The sequence below is a fragment of the Borostomias antarcticus genome (genome assembly GCF_949987555.1).
Source record: "Borostomias antarcticus genome assembly, chromosome: 16".
NCBI lineage: Eukaryota > Metazoa > Chordata > Actinopteri > Stomiiformes > Stomiidae > Borostomias > Borostomias antarcticus.
Genome location: NC_140249.1, coordinates 21,151,359 through 21,172,786, shown reverse-complemented (window position 1 = coordinate 21,172,786; position 21,428 = coordinate 21,151,359). Strand labels below are relative to the sequence as shown.

Genomic DNA, 21,428 nt, shown 5'->3' with positions numbered 1-21,428 from the left:
AATACACAATATACCTCCAACAGACTTCCGATCAAGCAATATTACATGAAATAAAACCTCAGCGCTTCTCTCCAGCAGTGAAGGCTACTGAGAGAATAATAAACAGCATACAATCTTTGGTTGACATGAAATACCACCATTAAATTATATAAATACAACCCTAAACATACATATAGCTAAATTATTACATTAACTATTTCAATAATCTAGACAGATAATAATATATTTCAATAATCAAGACAAAGAATGCAAATAAAAGGTTTGTTCTACAGCAACACATTGTACAGTGCAGTTGAGAGGTCAGGGGAGAAACTAAAAAATAAATTACACAAACTAAAAAACTAAAACACTAGAACAGAATATAAAAACATCCTCTGTTCTTTATAATCCAATGATTTGGTTTGATTAGGAGCATTCTTTAAAAGACACTGTACAGCAACCAAAAAGATAAGTAAATTGTGTATGCTTGTATTTTGCTGAACGATTGAACAAACTCTTTAAACCGTAAAAGGGTTTATTTAAGCCTTAAACGCATGCCATATTTCTTAAACCTTACATATACAATCATTTCCATTGATTGCACATTAGAAACACATCATCAGCTTTGGCATGACAGTAGATTGCATACGTTCTTAACCAGTTTGAAGACCCGGTGTTAACTGAGGTACTGTAACTCAATAAGGCAGTCTTCAGACACTTGCAGTGGTTTTCCCTAAGAACACAGTGAAAATACATCTCACTCAATGTTGAGGCTTCTGCTTTGTTTGGGTTTTGGCAGCTCGAGAGACGTATATCAAATACATTATGAGTGGGACTCAGAACATAGACACACACAGAAGATCCTCTGGTGTACCGACGCACTGCGGTGAAAAAGACCTGGAGACCAAACGTGATAAGAATATGGTCCACTGCGGGGGCATCGTTAAGGGGGGAATGATTCAGGGGGCGACCATCTTGAATAGGTCCAGAAAACCAGCTGCCACTGATCATGCTATTAGGGGCCCAATGGAATATCTTTTTTCATGGGGCCCAACATTTCTGGACACACCCCTTGTACATTACCCCCTTTGTAGGTCTACAAAACCTGTATTAAACTGTACTGCCAATCAACCCATGCTCCCTTCCCTCCAAACAATGTAAAATAGAGAACAGCATAATAATACAGACGTGTAATAACTATGATTGATCAACTGTCTCAAGTTTCACCTATCCCTGTATTCCATTAAACAAGCAACCGTGATTCAAAATGGCTCTTTTAAACAAATCACCAATTTCTCACTGTTCAGAGAAAGGGAGAGTCACCTCTTACCCCCCAGACCAATTTGTAGAAGAAATAGAAAGTGGTTGTGTTGTCAGTGTGTATACTGATCCATCCAATAGGATTTGGCTGAGGGATGAAAGCTCCTCGTTCTCTGGCTCCAGGCTGTGTCCTGAGGCGGGTCTGCGGGGGAGGGCCTCCGGCGAGGCCTGGTGATTGGCTCCACTGGTTGTCAATCAACATGGACTGCACGCTGAGGGGTGGGGCTTGTTGGTGTATAAGTTGTTGTTTTTTTATCCAGTGACAAGGCCTTCAAAGTCCAGTGCATAATGGCTATTAAAAGTGGAGAAGGCACTCACTATGGTGTAGAAAGGCACTAGGTGCATGGATAGATGGGTGGATGGATGAATGGATGGTCCAGGGGGAAAAAGTGGAGTCTCTATTCGCTGAAGCCAAAGTGCATGGCTGGGTTGCTCACTGGGGTGGGGGAGGAGGAGCCTGCACTGGAAACTGTGCTGGAAGGTCCACTGCTGTCTGCACACGCACACGCACACGCACACACACACACACACACACACACACACACACACACACGAACAATCACAAATGAACAATCAGAGTCCAATAGATACACTGTACAAGGAGTATCAGTGCTTGATTGGTAGTGAGGAATCAGACTACAGGTCCATCTTCAGCCTGTAGAGTAGGACAGATGTTCCTAGTCTTTATCCGGCTCCACATAGATACACATCTCTCTAAATAAGTTTCCCCGTCTTTCTGTCTCCATCCAAGACACCAGCCAAACAGCAGAACAAACAATGTCATGCCCCCACTACGCAGAACAGCGCTCTTATTCATCTGTGTGACGCTTGTCCCCTAAAGCATGATTCCTACTACTCCACACACACTTTAAGATAACACTAAATGGGTTATTGAGACAGATAACGCTGTGTTTAGCAACCTAGATATTTGGGGACAGAGAGACAGTTAGTAGGCAGCTCACAGCAGCTGTGAGGGCCAAATACGTCCCCGTGTGATCCACGGGGGACACAACGAGGCGTCCGAGGGGGGCGGGGAGGGGCGGGTTGATGACAGCGGCGGCGATGCAGAGGGGGGGAGGGAGGGGGTTATCATCCCCAGCCGTACTTTACTGACGCCTTAATTGATGGCCTCTCTATGCGGGCGGCGAACGACAAAACGGCAGGGGACTTTCTCGTCTGACAGTTAACAGGCTGAGCGAGAGAAGGGGTTTTTATATCGGTCTCCTGGCTGTTGGCAGAGGCTGTTGTCTACTCAGCCGTCTTGATAACAGGTATAGACCTCCCACGCAAGGATGGGGTGTGTCTCAATCTTCGGAAGTGGCTTTCCTCCGCTCATTTTATCCGCTTCGACTTCCAGCAGCTCAAAATGGCTAAATGTGTGTACTCACGCCACAGGGGCCGGGCGGGGGGGCGGCGAGGGGCCGGTTCCACGTACGCCTGGCTCTGAGAAGAGTCGAACAGGGCCGACAGAGCTAGAGAGAAAAGATGAACAGGAACAAACGTTGCACACAAATACACACTGCAGTTCATACACACCAACATACTGTACCGCCTTGAGGCTGATGGGCTAATACCTCTGTACCTGCCCCTGCTTGGCCGACCCAGTTATGCTACTGTACTCACGCATCGGCATAGTTTATTTTAAGACTTTTAAACATTTTTAACATAAAATATTGCGCAAAACACAAAGACTGTTGAAAATGTGACTAACCTACTACTAATAACCTATTAGTGTTAAAATGAGAGAACAGGCTACAATCAAAAGTCGCTGCAGTGACTTTGGTCATGTGTGTTGGAGTTGTTGATAAACAAAAGTCAAGTAGGGGTAAAATTAAAACCTTAAAAAGCTAGTAAATGGCCAAATATGGACGATTATTAGTTAAACTGTTATAAAATGACAAATCATAATATATTGGATTAACTATTTAAACTGTATTTTCAGAAATCGCTAAAAGGGGTTTGAACTCCCTACTTAGAAATATGGTGTGATCGATAAGCATTGACGGTTGAACAAGTATAATAATCAATGCACAATAATATAGTATCTGAGCATATGAACTGGGACTGCTGGATACCGTTCAAGCCTACTGTACCTTTCATGGTCTTGGCGTGTGCCTCACTGCTGCTCTCACACACCGTGGCCAGGAACTCGTCCACCTGCTTGAGGGACAGCGAGTTGTGCAGTGTCTCCAGGGGGTAGATAGAGGGCACCATGGAGCAGCCTTCGAAGCCTGAGTCAGAGAGAGAGAGACACACAGAGACAGAGTCGCACCACCCCTCCATCCACCTGAGCTGGGAGGAGAAGGCGTGGTGATACGGTTATCTGGGCCCCTTCCCATGCGGCTGCCCGTACCCTGGTAATTAAACCATGGCGCCGATGTGACACTGCCCGGCGGGACAGGGTACAGTTGGGGTGACCCGCGGGTGCACCGCGCCAGAAACATGCCAAACATCCAGCGGAGTCATTCACACAAAAGTCCAAGCTCGAAAACAGCAACCAATGAGAGATTTTGAGTCACGGAGGCAGAACACGAGTACTGCACATACAGCAGGTCAGCATACAATCCACAACATACAGTGCAGCCCAATAAGAACACCACAATGAAGCAATACCACCACACACACGTGATGGATGAGGTGAAGGGATGACCCCACCCATCCATCCGTCCCTCTCCATGAGGGCATGCCGTTGGCCTGAGCAGTGTGTAGAGCGGGTTTCCAAAAAAGTCGTAGCATCGACCTTTTCTCCCGCTCCAATTTTGCTCTGGTAGCCTACCGCTCATACCACGGGTTTAAGAAACATTAATGCTAAGTTTGAGTTTAGCTGGGTTGTGTTTTTTGGGGCGCTGGTGGCGATCAGGCCAGGAACCCCAATACTAGGGAATGTTGCATTTTCACGCGCTCGTTAGCTAGGTAGTTGTTGCTGGTTTTTGAATCGGTGAAATTGTTTCTATCCATGCATAAGTCTGGTAACGTTCAGACAGATTTCAAGAAACCTGGATTTGGGCCAATCACAACCATTTAACTAATATGGGGCGGGTTTGATACTAATGCACATTTCATTGCTCCGATTGATTGTACAGTAGGTCTATCCAATTGTGTCCAGAGGCATTGTTGGTCTGCGCCCATTAATAACGGCCCTTGGAAATGGAAAATGAAGTGAAGAGTTTCCAGACTCATTTGTATTTGCAAACAGGTCTGGTGATGCCAGACTAGCAATTATGCTCAAATTAAGATGCGGCAAACATTTTGACCTTTTCTCTTTTTTGGGAGCGGTAAGCGATGTGAGCGGAGTGCGGGGTTGGGGGGGAGGTCTGGGTGAGCGATGAGCGGTTTTGGGCGGAGCAGCAGGGGGTCTCTGAGCGTGAGAGCGGAGTAAAAACCCCCGTGAGCGCAGAGCGGGACCTTCACTGCTCAACTCCGCCCACATGCACTGTTCAGCACTTGCTACAGGCCTGCCAGACACCATAACAACAGAGAACATTCTCCACAGGTGCTGCTCAAAGAAGCAAGTACGATGAAAGGCCCTGAGGAATTGATTTCTACACTCCTTAGTTTAATTTATGCCTTTTGAGGAAAACACTGATGTAAAGTGTGCAGGCCTAACGAAAAGATAATGAAAAGTATTTTCAACGGTAAGCAGCGGACAGCTTCACTAATGACATCAGGCCAAGGTCGGTGTGCGGTACAACATGAGGTCTCCGAGGTCTCCTAAGGTAAAGGACATCGGGCTTCACTAATAGGGATGAGTAATAGGTTCTTTTGCTGTCGTTAACTTCCTGCGTCTGCCTGTTTTCCCGACTCGTGCTGGTGCAGCCGTTTCCCCCGTGTGGATATCAAATTCAGCTCACACAAACACGGCGAAGCTACAGTAGCCTACAGTTACAGTACACTGCACAGCTCGTTCACCCATTTACCTGACAGCGTGGCTGAGAGACACACAGGCAGAGAATGAGAAAACGGAGAGGTGTGGAGGGGGAAAAAAAGGAGAAAGGGAGAGAGAACATGAGTCAGAACAGAAGCCCTCTGTTCCGGAGAACCTCTATCAACAGCCGGATCTGGCCGGCGTCCGTCTACTTCTACGGTACCCCGATACACAAGGAGTAGCATGCATGTGGGTCACTTCACTCAAGCCCGAAACCCATTAGAAAAGAGAAGAGATTTGTGAGGTGGTTGCGTATTACAGCCACGTCACCTCACAACCATGCAGAGACTTTGCTCTTTTGTGGGCCGGTTTCCGTTATTGAAGCTGCACAGCTTTAGTGCTTCGAGCTGCTTCACAAACGTCTGTACAGAGCAAGTCACTGGCACGGAAAAGAAAAGGATACCTTTTCTTTTACCACAAAGCACGACCAAAAAGAAAGGTGTGGGCGCCTCGTACATTGACGGCGGGTTCTGAGGAGAACGAACATACTCCATTGTAGAGCAGCCGCTGGCGTGTTCTCTGGCAGGCATGCAGAGGGACACGACGACACAAAGCCGGGGACCAGGATGGACAGAGATACCGAGTTAGAAGACAGACGTGATGGTAGACAGAAAGTCGAGAGACAGAAAGACTGGACAGAGAGAGAGAAATGTAAGAAACCTAAAGGAGTTGAGCACTATTGGGGGGGGGGGGGGGGAAGGGGGTTGGCGGTGGTGGAGGGGGTTTGACAGGGGCTGACCGTGGAGGCACTCGGGGGGGGCGTGGCCAGACACGAGGAGGCGCAGGTGGTAGGGGCACCGATGCAGGTGTTGGGCCGTGGCCCCGTCCTGGGACAGAGAGGGACACCTCGGGAGGGTCCGGTCGGAGGACAGCCTCCTCAGCAGCTGGGCTACCGGCCGCTCCTCTAGGGGCTCTGAGGAAGGAGAGGCAGAGCGAGGAAGAGGAACAGAGGAGCAAGAGGAGCAGGAGGAGGAGCGAGAGGGAGGTGCTGTGTGCCAGGGGATGTGCAGAGTGCTAAAGGAGACTCCATTGTCCTGAAGAGCTGAACTACAACGCTACGGCCAAGGCTGTCTGTCCACAGCAGAATAATTGTTCCTAGTAAAAAAAAAAAACGACTGATGTCGTAGTATTAATGCACCGTAGACACGTTCAGACCAACGTAATTCAGAGGTCGCCCAAAACCAACAGTAAAGCACATGAAAAGCTATTCTGTGTAATTGTGCAGCAACACGATGTCTCCTTCTAGACCACACCAATCAACTTCAGACACGAGGACAGCTGTAACAACTACAGCATCCAGATTGATACCTTTAAGGTGGGAACGACGTTAACTGCAGTTGTTAGTGGGCAGATGGGGAATGATGGCTACGTGAGATGTTTTATCAGGCGGGTAGTTCGAAAGGAAGCCATGCTGTACTCTTGTCAGTAACTGACAGTAAGCTGATTTCAGTTTTAATGACACGTCTTCCCGAGAGTATTTCAATAAAGTTGTCATCACAAAAACACACAAAAAAATACATATCCCCTCTCTTTATCCTACATGGGCTGCACTGACCCCAAAACACCACCACAGATCACTAGTCATCACGACTCCCAACGGCCTACCTGAGAGTCAGTCCAAAGCTCTTTCAAAACAGAAACCCAGAACTGTCAATCTCAATTATACAGACTTGCTATGTCTATTTAGTTTAGTCAATATTAACCAGAGGATCCAAGAACTTGGATGAGATTTAATACTGCCATTTACAGTTTATTCCAACTCTCAGCCAATCTATTACTGAGTGAGAGCTGGATCGGCCATCTCCATAGTCTTAAAAATACTGATAAGATTGTCGAGTGGAGCACAAAACAGGTCATTCATACATACAGTAGGAAGACAAAAGGTGTTGTGTTTGTAAAGCGTTGTGCAGTGAGCTCAATTCACCATTGTTTGCAATACTTTCTCATCCGAACTGTCAGCTTCTGATGGTGGTGTGATACCGCCTGAGCACGGTAAAACCTGCTAGCATATCCAATAACAGAAAGCTTATCTCACTACTGTATGTGCACTGAGCAGAAAACCTCCAAACAACAACAAAGACAACCTGATGATTTCTTCTCCAAACTGAATGGAACATCAGTCATCTAATTTAATACAATATATATTAATTGGAGAGTTGACATGGCATATTGTTGTGAATGAACACCATAGTACTACTACTATGTCAGTAATCATTGGGTTCATCCCTGTTTGAACATCAACCAGCAAAATGAAATTAATAAAAATTAGCTTGGTTATTGCATGAGTGATGTGGATGGTTTCATGTTAACCCTTCCCTCCAAAACCAGTGGTTGCAACCAAGTCGGTCGATTTATCAATTCACCAATCGGTAAGACCAAGATGTTCCTTTACCAAGAGAGTGCCTCAAGGGATAAGGAATGCTGGTGGCCATTTGTGATATTTACAACAGGTTGTTTGTGAAAAAGATAAGCTTGAAAAAAAAAAAGCAAATCCTCACACCATTAAAATCTGATTTATAATGGTGATGGGCTGGAGGGGCTAACCATTTCTACAGAAAATGGGTTGAATTACCAACCAAATATACAGTACAAGTCCATACATGTATATATAATCTATATATCCAAGGAGATATATTCCATATACATGCATCCTGTGGAAAAACAGTGGGTCAGAGACACAATAATGGGTTAAAAGAGAGTAGAGTGTTAAAAGTGAGGGTTTGAAATCACACAGGTAGAAACACGGAGAGGTCTTGTAAAAATAGGAACTCTTGAGAAATTGTTGTTGGAGTCATGTGATTACGCAGCCAATGTCAAACCCAAAAAGAACACAGAAATCGTTCCCCCAAAAAAGGACATGCAAGATAAAAGGGAGTGGGGAGATATACTTGAAAAAAGCAGACATACCATTAGTCGGATGCCTGGCAAACGACACAGAAAATCTCTTTACTGCCGGCATAGAGAACAGCTCTGAGGAAATAAGAGAGGTAACTGGTGTTACTGGGGCTGCAGGCTACTTGTGTGGGCCTGAGCCGTGTGTGTGTGTGTGTTTGTCTCTATCTACAGTATGTCATCTGTCTGTCTGCCTGTCAATGTCAGTCGTCCTGGTGTTCTATCTGTCCATTCAGAATTTACCTACCAAGAGGGAGGAGAAGGCAGAGCTGACGGGTGAAGTTAGGGGGTGATAAGATTGTAAAATATGAAAGGCGTGGCCATGTATTGGATGACTGTTTTGGTTATATGGTATGAATGCAGCAGACTGAGCTCTAGTCTAGGGGTATTTGGGGAAAACGTACTGGGTTCACAGACAGCATTCACATCACAATCTCACAATATATCCGGAACACCAAATCAGACTTTTCCGCCTGGTACACAGAAGATGTGTCCCTATACATACAATCACATCTGGGGAGAAAACAGTGAACCTCTGAAAAAAAGAACATAGACATGACGAAACCATGCAAGTAAATAGTTTATAGCAGTAAAATCCTAGCAGGTTCTTTGGTGAGTTTAACCTCCTCATAGACGAAGCCGCCGGAGAGAAATAAAAACAAACCACATTTATAATCAGCAATTATATGTTGGTAATATTAAAACAACACAGTCCTTAAATAGACCCAAACCCATCTATACAGACACAGTGCCACCCAGTGGACAAGATGGGAAGTTCCGTTCAACAACCCGCAGTGGAAAAATCTGTGGGAAAACATCGACGCAATCCACCCCATGCAAGTGTCAGGTCATGTGTCCTTCCTATCCCTTACTGTGCGTTTACTGTGGGGGGTGACGACTGCCCTGACTTGACGAGAGGCGTCAGCTTAAGATCAAATTAAGCACACCCATGTAGTTCGACACTCTTGGCCATACCACACACGACTGAACATTTGGGATAACCACAGTTCAATTGAGGCCCCCTGGTGGCTATTTAATATAGCTGACTCACAGTTTCACTAGATTCTGAACCAAGAAATGGGAGTAGGAGGGTGGTTATGTAAATTAGGGATTATTCAAAGGTGGATTAATGGATCTTAAAACAGATTTGATCTATATAACAAGACTGGTTGCCCAATTGAACAAGTAGTGTCGTTTTTTAAACTAGACACAATGTCTTGACCTCCACACAGGAAAACGTCTGGTACCATTTCCCTTCGTATGTCATCATAATTACTGCAAAACATGCACCAAGACAAAATAGCAGCACATAATCATCAAACCAACCTAATCAAACACCTTATTGCGATGTTATCAAGTAACAAGCATGTTGCCTCGATTAAGACGCAGCAGTATTGATCATTTGTGGGATGCTTGATTGCGCAATACTGTTGCATGCTCAGCATATATTGTATAATCAATCTACTGTACAACCAATTCTGTCACTGACCATGCTGCAGACACAACCACTCAAACAGTCTCATTCAAAGGGATGAAGGTGATTTACTCGTACTGAGGAAGAGGAGGGGAGGACTGAGGGCTCGATCAATCATATAATCCATTTGGAAAAGCAAAGAGTTGAGAACAGAATAAGATTAAGATGTGGTGGTGAAGGTGGCCGTTGTAAATCCCAGGCGGAGGATCATCTAGTTTATCTTCAGCCTCTCCGTTGCCCAGGCGAGGAGAGAGAGAGAGAGAGAGAGACAGCTAAATAGAGGAGGAGAGGGCTTGGAAAAGTGTAACGTACCATCTCGACACGGCACAATGCCGGGGGAGAGGTTTCTGCGGTGGGTGCGTACGTACTCCCGCAGGTTGGGGGCGCTAGAGGACACCCCCAGGACCGAGGCACTGAAGAGGCCCGAGCACAGGGAGCCTGGTGGGGTAGAGGGGTGGAGGAGGGAGGAGTAGGGGGAAGGATGGGGGGGCGTTAGTTCTCATTACTCACCATGCGGTTATTAATAAGAGCCCTTTGTCTACACTGTTGCTATGGCTGTGTGTGTGTGTGTGCGCACACGATTGTCTGTGTGTGTGTGTGAGACATCGACCCCTCTTTTTTTCAGATCTACAGTAGAGAGAGGCCCTCTCCGAGCTCTTGACCGGAGCTTTACACTTACATGTACAGTATAGCCAGTTAGTGTGGCAGGACCTGAAAGATACCAGGACTTAAGACAAAAAGGGTTTGATATGCTGCAAATACAGAGCACTCCTGCTTTAAGAGACACAGCTGTGAGAATCAAGCAGGGATTAAAGCAACGAAGCCGCACACTCACGCTCTGGAAGCTGGGGGATTTAATGATTCAGGATTAATGATTAAATCGCCCAGCATGGAGAGCTTGAGTGCGGCGTTTCATTTCTTTATCCAGTATATTTTACCCATTACCAACACCTCTCCAAGACTACGGCGTTCGCTTTCTTCTTCTTTCTTAGCCAGAAGCAAGCACAGAATCATAGACCACGAGAGAGGCTATAAATAGGTATTCCATTAACTTTGCTTTCAGTGGAGCAGATGAACAAGGATGTATCTTAGAAAAGGAGTGCACTGTATATGAGTTTGAGGTAACCAGAATAGCAATAGCAACAGGTAAATAACAATGAGGCCTTTTTTCCACTTTCTGCCTTAGCGTATTGTACTTCGGTAGGCTACAGATTCCTCCACTCAAAACCGCAATACTAAGGTCTTTGAAAATCAGAGACAAAGTATAGTGGAGTTTGGTCCCGACGGTGGAAAAAAGACCAGCACATTGCCGAGCTACTCAGTATGAGTCACACAATGACTGGCACCAGGGCGTTCCAGTCAGGTGACCAGCCATTTCCCCACTCCATGCCTGACATTAATACAGTAAGTACCGCGTGAATATCACCCCGTTAGCGGGTTCCTGCTGGGAGAGAGGCTTCGCCAAACATGTGGGTGTGACTAGTTGTACCCGTGGTGATTGTATCCCCTTGCAGAAGTTTCCTAGCTTCTCGTGACGGATGGATGTGGATGGAAATCTTGGAGGAGGCCGCAGAGTAAAGAACTCTATAAAGAGTCCTCTGTGGGTAGTGTGTGTGTGTGTGTGGGGGGGGGGGGGGGGGGGTCACTTAACACTTTAGCTGAGTCGGCTATCTTGCAAGGTTATTTCATTATGACCTAATTAAACTGATTACTCTAAATTCTTTCAGATTCATCGACTCAGGCGCCACATAATTGGCACAAACTACTACCAAGTGGTTCGCTCCAACAGAAGCACCGCAGGTACGACGTGCAGGACTGCAAGAGACGGCACCACCGGCGGTCCTTCTGAGGTCACACGGTCCCCTCTGCTGACCTCTAGCCTGAATAGTCTACCCTGGGCCTTTGGCTGCTGGTCTGCTATGCAGTCATGGCAGCTATGCATGCATTGGAAAGACAGAGGGATGAGGAGAGAGGGAGAGAGAGGGAGAAGGAGAGGTAGAGAGCGTGCATTGATGATAGGTGGACATATGTTGCCACGGGGGGGGGGGGGGGTAACCCGACACCCACCTAGGCCACTCTGTTTGATCTCGGGAGACTGGCGCGAGCAGGAGGGGAAGAGGCGGTACGTCGCGCCCTTGGAGGCGTGGGTGGGGGAGATCTCGGAGAGGACCTGGTTGGGGACAGGCGGGGTCAGGGGGGGGGGGGAGACAGAGACATATAGCTGACACTCGCACAGGCAGGAAAATTCCCCCGCTCGCTACCGGAGACTTGATGTCTCCATTCAGCGGTCGAAACGCAGAGGCCTAAACATCTACGCACGGCCTGACCTTTGAGTGACAGGCTACAGATCTTAAGCCCTAATGTTACAGTGATCAGCTGAGACCTCGTATCAATGGCGGGTGAAACATATCCTGAATCTGAGAGCAGACGACATCGCCGGCTGCTCCCGTTTTAGGTAACCTGCCTCCATGGAGCCAGTCTTGCGATTGCGTATCATGGGCGACCTCTTCTGGATGCTGATTGGCTCAGAGAGGGGGAGGGCCCGGTCGGGCTCGTCCTGTGATAGGTCCTCTAGGCTCCCTTGGTTGGTCTGCTTCTCTTGGTTCTGGAGAGACAGTGAGTTAATGGACACAAAGTGAGGAGGTTATATTAGTACACACACACCTGAACACACATACTGACCTCAGCCTGAACACACATACTGACCTCAGCAGAGGCTGGACGAAAGCCAAAGCCCAGGGGGACGTTCTCCTCGTCCTCGCAACCTTTGACCCCGGGGCTGAAGTGCAACTCCACATGGAAACGCTCCTCGGACGAAGGGTCCTAGTCATCACACAAACACACACACACACACAGAAAAATAAAGTGCGTTTTAGTACTCATGGTACTAAGAGAGTTAAAAGAGACATTGTCAATGTGCGTGTGTGTGCGTGTGTCCGCGTGTGTCCGTGTGTGTCGTGACGAGAGTGTGTTCCTGTGAGAACCACAGACCTTGTTGTTGTCTTCGTACAGCATGATGACTATCTGAGTCATGTAGTTGAGCTCAGACACGGCGCTCAGGTAATCCATGGCCTGCTTCCACTGCTGGTCCTTCACCTCCTGTCTCACAGACATGCACAGGGTTTTTTTTAGCTACACAGTCTGCTATGAGGAAACCTCAGACAATGCTACAGTATATCCCCTTGCCCTGGTAAGCACGCATACTGTACGAGAGACACCTAGACTGGATGCCGGAGATGCCTCTCCCGGTTTAGCCCGCTCTGAAAAAGACTGATCCACAAGCGAGGGCCGTACTGGTCCCCTACGCTCCCCCACCCCCCTAGCGCAGGAAGGTTCTCCACAATAACACCCAGGACTCTCCTGATTCTGATCAACCTATCATGTAGTACTCAACCAAGACTTCAACCTAGAAAACGGTGGAAAACCACATAAGGCAAGTAGAGTCAAGTCGATCCGGTACCATGCGGTGGAAAAGCAGTTTTTGACAGCTTTTGCGTTTTGCGCCCTTTACTGCGTATTGGGCTTTGGGCCAATTACTGCAGTATTTAAACAGTCCAAGTAGGTTTATTTATCATATGCACAGGTACAAGGTACCCTACACTGTATATACTGTATGATGCGCTAAGATGGAATAATTTTTACAACTCACTTTTCTGGCCCCCGGGTGAAACTGTTTTTTTTGCTTCCCTCTGGAATATGTAGGGGTGGGACCTATGCCCACCCTCCCATTGCTCTCTGTAAAGCGCATTGTGTTGCCTCTGTGTATGAAATGCGCTATACAAATAAAGTTTGATTTGAAGACAGTCGGGCAGACGTACGTCCAGCAGGCCTCCGTAGCGGAAGACGCTGAGCAGGGAGTGGACGTGGCTCTCGCTGGTGAAGTACAGGCGGGTCCGTACATGCCGACCCGGAGACATGACCCCCCGGGAGTACCTGAACCACCAGGGGGAATGAAAGACAATGGGTGATCACTCATGGGAGTTCCCGTAACACACACACATGAGCTGTGTTCGGAATCGCTCCCTATTCACTATATAGGGCGTCAGCCATTTTGTTTGTAGTGTCCGAATTCTCCACGGAATTTTCGTTCCCTATATAGTCCACTATTTATTACCCACAATTCACCTTGATTTCCAGGGAACAGTGCATGTACCCTACATTTTCTCCATTCCCTAGGTAGTTCACTACATGGTGAACTCTATATAGGGAATAAGGAGTGAGGGAACGAGGGAATAGTAGTGAATAGGGAGCGATTCCGAACACAGCTGTACTGTGCAGTACATGCACACGCATGCAGGCAGTAAAGCCTTCCTCATTTGTACTGGGTCTTAAAGAGGCTCGGAGGATCTCAGCACAGCGGGCCTTGGTCGCTGGCTGGCCTTCCCCAGTCAGCAGGGTCATAGAACCCGCACTAGGGCCTTGACTACAGCAGAGTGTATGGAACTCACAGTGGGTGGAGTTTGTTGACGGCCTCGTCCTCGTGGGTCCTCTGCAGGTCCAGCTGGATCTTCTTCATCAGGGGAACGCAGTAGGCCTGGGCGATGTCCAGCTTCTCTGGCTTGTTGATGCCATACTCCTGCAGGGCAAGGCAAGTTTAGTTGTATAGCACTTGTGGGAGCATGTAAATATTGAACAGAAGAGGCCTCAGAATGGAGCCTTGGGGTACTCCAGAGGTAATTTTTGTCCGCTCAGATTTGTAATTGCCTATAGACACAAAGTAGTCCCTGTCCTTCAAGTAGGATTCAAACCAGTCTAGCACTGTGACAGAAATTCGCAACCAGTTTTCCAGTCGGCCTAGTAATATGTTGTGGTCAGTCGAATGCAGCTCTGGGATCCAGTAATACTAAGACTGAAATTCTGCCATTTTCTGTGTTTAAATTGAAGACCTTAACAAGGACAGTCTCAGTGCTGTGGTGTGGTCGAAATCCTGACTGGAAGACATCAAAACAATTATTTGTTTTGGAATTTTGGTGTCATCTTTGATCAGGCAACAGTAGTGTACACATGTTTCAATCAGAGGACAGGCGAGACGAGCGACAGGAGAATTATTAACGCCTGCATCTGGAAGAGTGTGCGTGTGTGTGTGTGTGTGTGTGTGTGTGTGTGTGTGTGTGTGTGTGTGTGTCCACCTGTGGTATAACTATGTCAGCCAGGGCCCGGGACAGCCTGAACAGCTCCAGCGTGTCCTCCAGGCCCAGAGAGGAGTTGTGCTGCGTGTCGTACTTGACGCAGTCGTAGATGTCGGGGATCTTGCTGATGTCGTAGCGGCCGCTCTTCATCCGAAAGTCCCTCTCAAGCTTGGACCAGCGCTGCAGCATCAGCTCCAGGGTCTCACTGTGATACAGCTGCAGATCTGTTAGGAACAGGTAGGGATGATGGGGGAATACACATGGATATTAGCATACTGTAGCAATTATTACAGATATCAGCTTGGCAATTAGCCGAGACATTACCTTAGCAATTCCTTTAGCAATTAGCTTAGATATTATCTAAGCAATTAGATATTATCTAAGCAATCAGCTAATATTAAGAAGTAGTTTAGCATTTAGCTTGCAATAGGTTAGACAATTAGCCTAGTCTTCTTAGAGTCTCAAATGATATCATGATGTCCTCTGACAAATGTTCTATCCTGGTGCTGCTTGATCTCAGTGCCGCTGGCGATACTGTGGATCACCGCATCTTGCTAGACAGGCTTAGAGAGTGGGTGGGCATCTCACGGAGCGCCCTCGATAGGTTTGCCTCATATCTCTCAGGTACTGTAGATGTTTCTTTGTGGCCGTTGGGCCTCATATGTCTGAGTCCACTCCCCTATCCTGTGGGGTGCCCCAAGGATCGGTTTTAGGTCCGATTCTGTTCGCTCTGTACATGCTTCCTCTAGGCCTCATTATCAACCAATTTAAAGGCAATTCATACCATTGTTACACAGACGATAATGTACTTCCTTTCAACCTGACATGACTGATAATTTGAATGTATTGCAGATTGTTTGTCTGCTATTAAGGACTGGAGGGCCAGTTACTTTCTTCAACCAAATGCTGACAAGCTCACTCAACTCTCAAGTTCTCACTGTTGCTGCTGACAGCATTACTTCTAAGGTGGCCAGCTGTATTGGGTCCTTGAACTATAATGTCTACTCGAACCTGAGAAATCTTAGTGTGAAGTACAGTACCAAAGGAACAATAGTAGTTGAACATCTTACTGGAAAGGGTTCAGTTTTAATTTAACTTTTACAACAATGGAGAGAAACACGAGGCTTGTTTGGGAATAATTATAGAGGGAATGATGCGTTCTGTGCTAGGAACACCTATCCACCTATCCGCCAGTCAACTTACCATGGATTACGTGCAGGTTAAAGACAAACAGTGCATGAGCCACCATGGTCTAAACATAGCAGTCAAAGCCACATTTCCACTAGGTGTTTACAACCTGTTCCATTCTGTCATCATATTCCATTTCAGACTATTCTAGGCAGGCAGCTCAGAGGACGTACCTGAAGACTTTGGGTCCTCCAGCCTCTTGCGGATCTGGGAGTTGAGCCTCTGAATGAGGGCGTAGACCTTGTCGCAGGTCTTCACTGGGTTCCCTATGATCTTCATAGAGTTGACCAGGGACAGGCTCGCTGTGGGGGAGAGCTGGATAACCATACAGTCACACTTTGTTACTGTGCTACTAGTGCAGGAGAACATGTTACGGAAACGTTTGCACACATGACCCCATACAGTATATCATGTCTGTGGCCAGGGTTAGGGTTAGGCCTTTATGCAAAACCGTATACAGTACAAGTTCAAAGAGAGTGATGAGGTTTTCTGCCGACTCTCTGTTCTGTGCTATTGTTGTCGGTGTGGTTCTTAAAGCTATTCTCAATGCCAAGACACATATGGTCAGACTCCATGGAATAGAGAACAGACCAGGTGCAAATAGGCTCCAAAGCAAACATTGTATAAGGGCGTAAGACTGAACTATGTATAGAATCAAGCCACACCGGGACTATAAAGATGCACAAACTCAATGCTATTTTGTCCGATCACACTGAGTACACTGTACTGTCTGTGATTGACCCGAGATCTCGTCTGCTGTTGTACTCAATAAATCTGATTGAGTTTGATCTACAATTCTGCTCTGGCATACTCCTTCTCCTCGGCCATTGAATTTTCAATACCAAATCTCCATCATTTATCAGAGAGCCTTGAAACGTTTGTCTCAATGTTATAGCAGACATTGGAAAGACCACGGATATATGGACTGCACTTATATAGCGCCTTTCTACCTTAAGGGACAAAGCACTTTACAATGGCCTCTCATTCACACACACACACTCACACAACAATGGCAGCAAGCCGCCATGCAAGGCGCCAACCTGCTCATTGGGAGCAATTCTGGAGGTCAGCGTTTTGCTCAAGGACACTTTGACATGTGGACACGGGGAACCGCCGACCCTGTGGTCACTGGACGACCCGCTCTACCTCCTGTGCCACATGCTGCCCTACCTTGTGGTAGTCCTCCTGGGTGAACTCCTGGTCCTTCTGCATGATCTCATGTAGCCGGGCCTTCACCCTCTGCTGGCAGTCGGTCAGAGAGTCGCTGTCGCTGTCCAGCAGGCCGTTCATGTTGGCACTCTTCACCATCTGGACCAGGATGGGCGTCAGCTCCCCCTCCAGAGCCAGCAGACCCTGCACGCACACACACATGCACACACACACACAAACACACACACTTTATTTATTTACTAAATGGTACCATCACCATACATTATAGTGTAAACCAAGTGTAGACTGTCATAGAAATTGTAGTTTCACCACCTCACCACCTCCCTCAACCTTTCACATAGCTGTGCTAATCTAAATTATGACAGGATGACCTCCAGGAGGTCAACACACCTAGACGTTGTCTGCTCCAGAATAACCATCCATTGTCCCATTGTCCCTGCAAGAATTACCGCCTTTTCTCATGTCACGTGTCTGTATTCTCGACCACTGTTGATGATGCCTGCCATTTAATATGACGTGTACAATGGGTTAGCCAATCACATCCCTGGAAGCGTCATACCTGTGTTGCTTTGAATACTGTATAAGGCCGCGCAAGACCAGACTGCGGCACTTCTGTTGGATGAACCACTCACGTGTGTTGTCCTGAAGTCCTTGCGCTCGTATGTTTTCTCAATAAACCAGACTTAACCTGTTTGAGCGAATCTTGGCAAATCCTTTTTAACTAGATCAGTTAAAAATCTTCTACAAGACTATGCCTCCATAGTCCATATACATGCATAGACACACACCGTAAACCCACGCTTACTGTACCTTGGCGAATGCGGCAGCGGTCATCTGCACGCGGCCCTCGTCGGAGGCGTAGATCTTCAGGTCATGGCGGTAGGTGCTGTGCAGACGGAGCAGGCCACAGCCAGGGAAGCCTGCGTAGTCTCCTACAGGTTCACACGCAGAGAGAGACGCATCGTATGCACAAGTTATTAACCGAGACCAGGGGAGAAGAGAAGAGGAGAGGAGAGAGGAGAACTTGTCAGAGAGTACGCTTGTGTTGGATAGGTCCTATATCAGGTTTCTCTCCCAAAACATTTCCTGGGGCCTTAAACAGCCAAATTCTGTATTCACACCAGATTTGGGTTATTAAATACCTTTTAAATACTGGTGCTTGTTTGAGTCTGCTTTGAGAGCCAGATGGGCAGACTGGAGAGTTTTCCATTGAAGGACTATTAACATAGCATCTCTGGAGATTTGAAATGAGTCGAACAGAAGTAAAACATATCAGCTGGAGTCAGTTCACCTGAAATGGAACTGGGTGCTTCACATCTTGAACTAGGGAAGAAAAATGGAATGTAGTCCACATAAGATACATCTAAATCTCCATTCAGTCAGAAGGGCTAGGTCACAACAGATTTATAATGTTGGTAATCGGACACATGGTCAGATAGCACCTATAGAGGTGCATAACATGCTACTGTAGGTCATTTGGAAGAGAAAGACCCAGCCGAGTGGCAGTAGACTTTTTCAAAACAATTCAAACCCATGGGAGATCTGCAGTATTAGTATGATGATGCGCGTTAGATTAGAACAGCACCAAAGCTGCTGAGTCGTTAAACTGTCTTTGTGCAGCTACAGCGTAGACAACAAATCAACTTTGATAGCTTCTGATACCTCTAGTAGGATTCGTATCGCCAGCCACAACAGCTCACACAGCAAATTCACCACAGAGAACACCGGCCCGGTGCTCACCAGACCAGACAAAATGAGATGAGATGAGAAGTGAAGAACTGGTTAGTGGATGAAAGAAGGCGAAAAGATGAGGATGAGGTACGGTAACAGTGTGGGGGAGGGGCAAAGTCCAAGTCCTTCTCTTACCAATAGGGGACTCACAGCCAAGGGATGGACAGCTACCAGCTAGTAGTTTACAGTACCAGAGGTAAGAAGAGAACAGCATGGTTAGCAGAAGACTAGGGGGGAGGGGACTGGGACACTCCATCAGTCACTTGGCAAGAAAGTGAGAGAGAGACTGGTTATAAGTGGGTGCTCCCATGCCGCCAGTGGCAGGATCAGCTGCACCAACCACTTACAACCTCCAGAGGCAGCAGAACACTGTGAAATTTCACCCAATATTGTTCATGCGGGCTTCTTAGTGCCAGTGAATGCAAGACTGATGACCTAGTGTAGGACTGATAAGCTACAGGCCAAATTGTTAACAACTACAAGTAGACCACAGAAAATACCTTCACTCATGAAGGAAAATTAAAACTATTTAGATCATTATTTTGACCCATTTAGTTTATAGACAAGAATGGTTGTCCAACACCGTATTGTCTTGGTGGTCTATGATTATTCCCAAACAACCTCGTGTTTCATTGTGTTTCATATTCAAAATACTTGAATTTACAGTGAGTTAGATTTGAAATGCGTACACAACACAGTTTGTTACATTTAATGCATAGTCCGAAAGTTTACCTACAGTAATAATTTATCAATGACTTTGGCTTGCAATGATGACATCAGTCTCAGGAGCCAATGACTGTTGAGCATCTGGAATGTGAATTCTGCCCAAGCACCCCAGTGATCCAGCCCAACATTTATTGTTGTGGTTTATACAGTATGTGATACTCAAGCATTTATTTTATGTGTTTGTTATAACATGATTGATATTGTATCCATTCCCTGTATATATTACAAATAAACCTACTTAAATTTGAACTAGGTTTGAAAATAATTGACTTGGGAGTCACTCTTGCTTGTGCATTACTTCACTGCTGGGTACCTCAAAAATGTGAATTACACATTTTATACACTGATCCCCCAGCACCAAAATGACTACAGTACAGTAGTTTACAGGCTGTATAAATTATATCAGTGATGTTCAACCTTTCAAGCGATGTACTGTAGTGATGATCGATTATTCAAACATAATTGACATTGAAAAAGTTATCCTCTTGAGAAAATAAATATTTGGAGAGAAAAACAATGCATAGCCTATACATATCCAAACTGGGGGTCGGATGCTTGAATGCTTGTGTGGGTTATAAATAAGATTTTGTAACAAACTGAATTGAATTAAAGATATCAGTTTAGAGTTAGCTAGTAGGATTAAACTATAGCTAATAGACTGCCCTATAAACTATAGCTAAAAGACCATTTTGACTGCAATGTACAGTAGGCTACTTGAAAAGCCAGTTGATATGTTAATACCTGTAACCAAATGATCCAGCTTTGTTCAATGATACTTTGGAACCAGTTTTAGACTGCTTTGATTTACTGTAGCACTATTGACGCACAAGAGAGAGAGATTTTTATTTATTTATTTATTTATTTATTTTAAGATTCCCCGCCACAACTGCTGGTGTGAAGAATGACATGAACGATACCTGTATAAGCAAATATACACATTCACTTTGTGTTATGGGTTTATATACACATTCACTTCTGTTTTCTGGGCTTAGCTTGAACTCTTGGAAGTCTTGGAACAATGGGAATAAATATATTGATATATTCTAGTGAGAGCTGTGTGCTCCCGCTAATAGCTCTCCCGCGTAAACTCACCATCAGCATTGTTTATGCCCATGCACTGAAGAAATAGCATGATTTGGTACTGTAAGCGAGCAGTCAGTTTTGTTAGCTAAATTTTAGATGATGGTAAATTCTAATCCATGCAGTGTGTGGACATCTATCAGTGTCAAGAGAGTACTGTAAACACCTCCACGTGCTCATCTCAAAGAACATGGGAAAAGAGATTGAACGCTGATTGAGGGAACTTGAATATGTGGCTCTTCCACTGAACCTAAAACAAAGCACTCGAATGACAACGTGCACTGCATTTTGATAACACTGGCAAAATGTGGATTCATGGCAGAGTGTGTTTGGTGGACTTATTGTACTAAGAAGGCTGGTCACCATGACGTTACTGAACAACAATACTTTATGGAATGATTTCTGAAATACAGTCACACTGCATTGTGGGTACTGTAGTCTTTACAGCTACAGTAATCACAGGATGTAAATTTAACACAAAGACAGGTGTGTACAAGAACATAATCATATGTACTGTACTGAGAGTAAAGCCTACCACGTTACCGGCAAAAATGAAAAAATATCAACAACAAAAAAATCTTTACAAATCTAGAAAAAAGATCTACAAAATCTAAAAAAATCCCACATTCCAACACTTCCTGAAAGCTGATACTGAACTGTGCTTTCTAGTAATATAGGGAAAATCCAAGCCCTTTTCACACATGAAGTCTATCCCTGCTCAGGGAGAATGCCTGCATGGTGTCATGTGTGAATGGGAGCAGGGATCTATATCCCAGGAAACCTGTAAAGCCAATTCCCACCTCAAGACCAAGGG

At 46.0% G+C, this 21,428-nt stretch overlaps 1 protein-coding gene across 6 annotated transcripts in view; it reads right to left on the bottom strand.

Moving 5' to 3' along the window:
• Positions 1-21,428, bottom strand: part of ppip5k1b (diphosphoinositol pentakisphosphate kinase 1b) — a 33,461-nt gene continuing 12,033 nt past the window's right edge. For 2 of the 6 annotated variants that reach the window (XM_084451247.1, XM_084451248.1), the window contains exons 15-29: positions 17,888-18,009; positions 17,078-17,260; positions 16,081-16,222; positions 14,720-14,943; positions 14,039-14,166; positions 13,409-13,523; positions 12,582-12,689; positions 12,297-12,413; positions 12,055-12,195; positions 11,658-11,760; positions 9,903-10,028; positions 8,132-8,194; positions 3,393-3,530; positions 2,688-2,771; positions 1-1,792 (exon numbers count right to left, since the gene is read on the bottom strand). In XM_084451247.1, coding sequence (XP_084307373.1) covers positions 1,698-1,792; positions 2,688-2,771; positions 3,393-3,530; positions 8,132-8,194; positions 9,903-10,028; positions 11,658-11,760; positions 12,055-12,195; positions 12,297-12,413; positions 12,582-12,689; positions 13,409-13,523; positions 14,039-14,166; positions 14,720-14,943; positions 16,081-16,222; positions 17,078-17,260; positions 17,888-18,009 — 1,889 coding nt within the window. In that variant the 3' untranslated portion in view covers positions 1-1,697. The remainder of the gene's footprint in view (positions 1,793-2,687; positions 2,772-3,392; positions 3,531-8,131; positions 8,195-9,902; positions 10,029-11,657; positions 11,761-12,054; positions 12,196-12,296; positions 12,414-12,581; positions 12,690-13,408; positions 13,524-14,038; positions 14,167-14,719; positions 14,944-16,080; positions 16,223-17,077; positions 17,261-17,887; positions 18,010-21,428) is intronic. The other 4 variants (XM_084451249.1, XM_084451250.1, XM_084451251.1 and 1 more) reach the window with 4 other exon arrangements.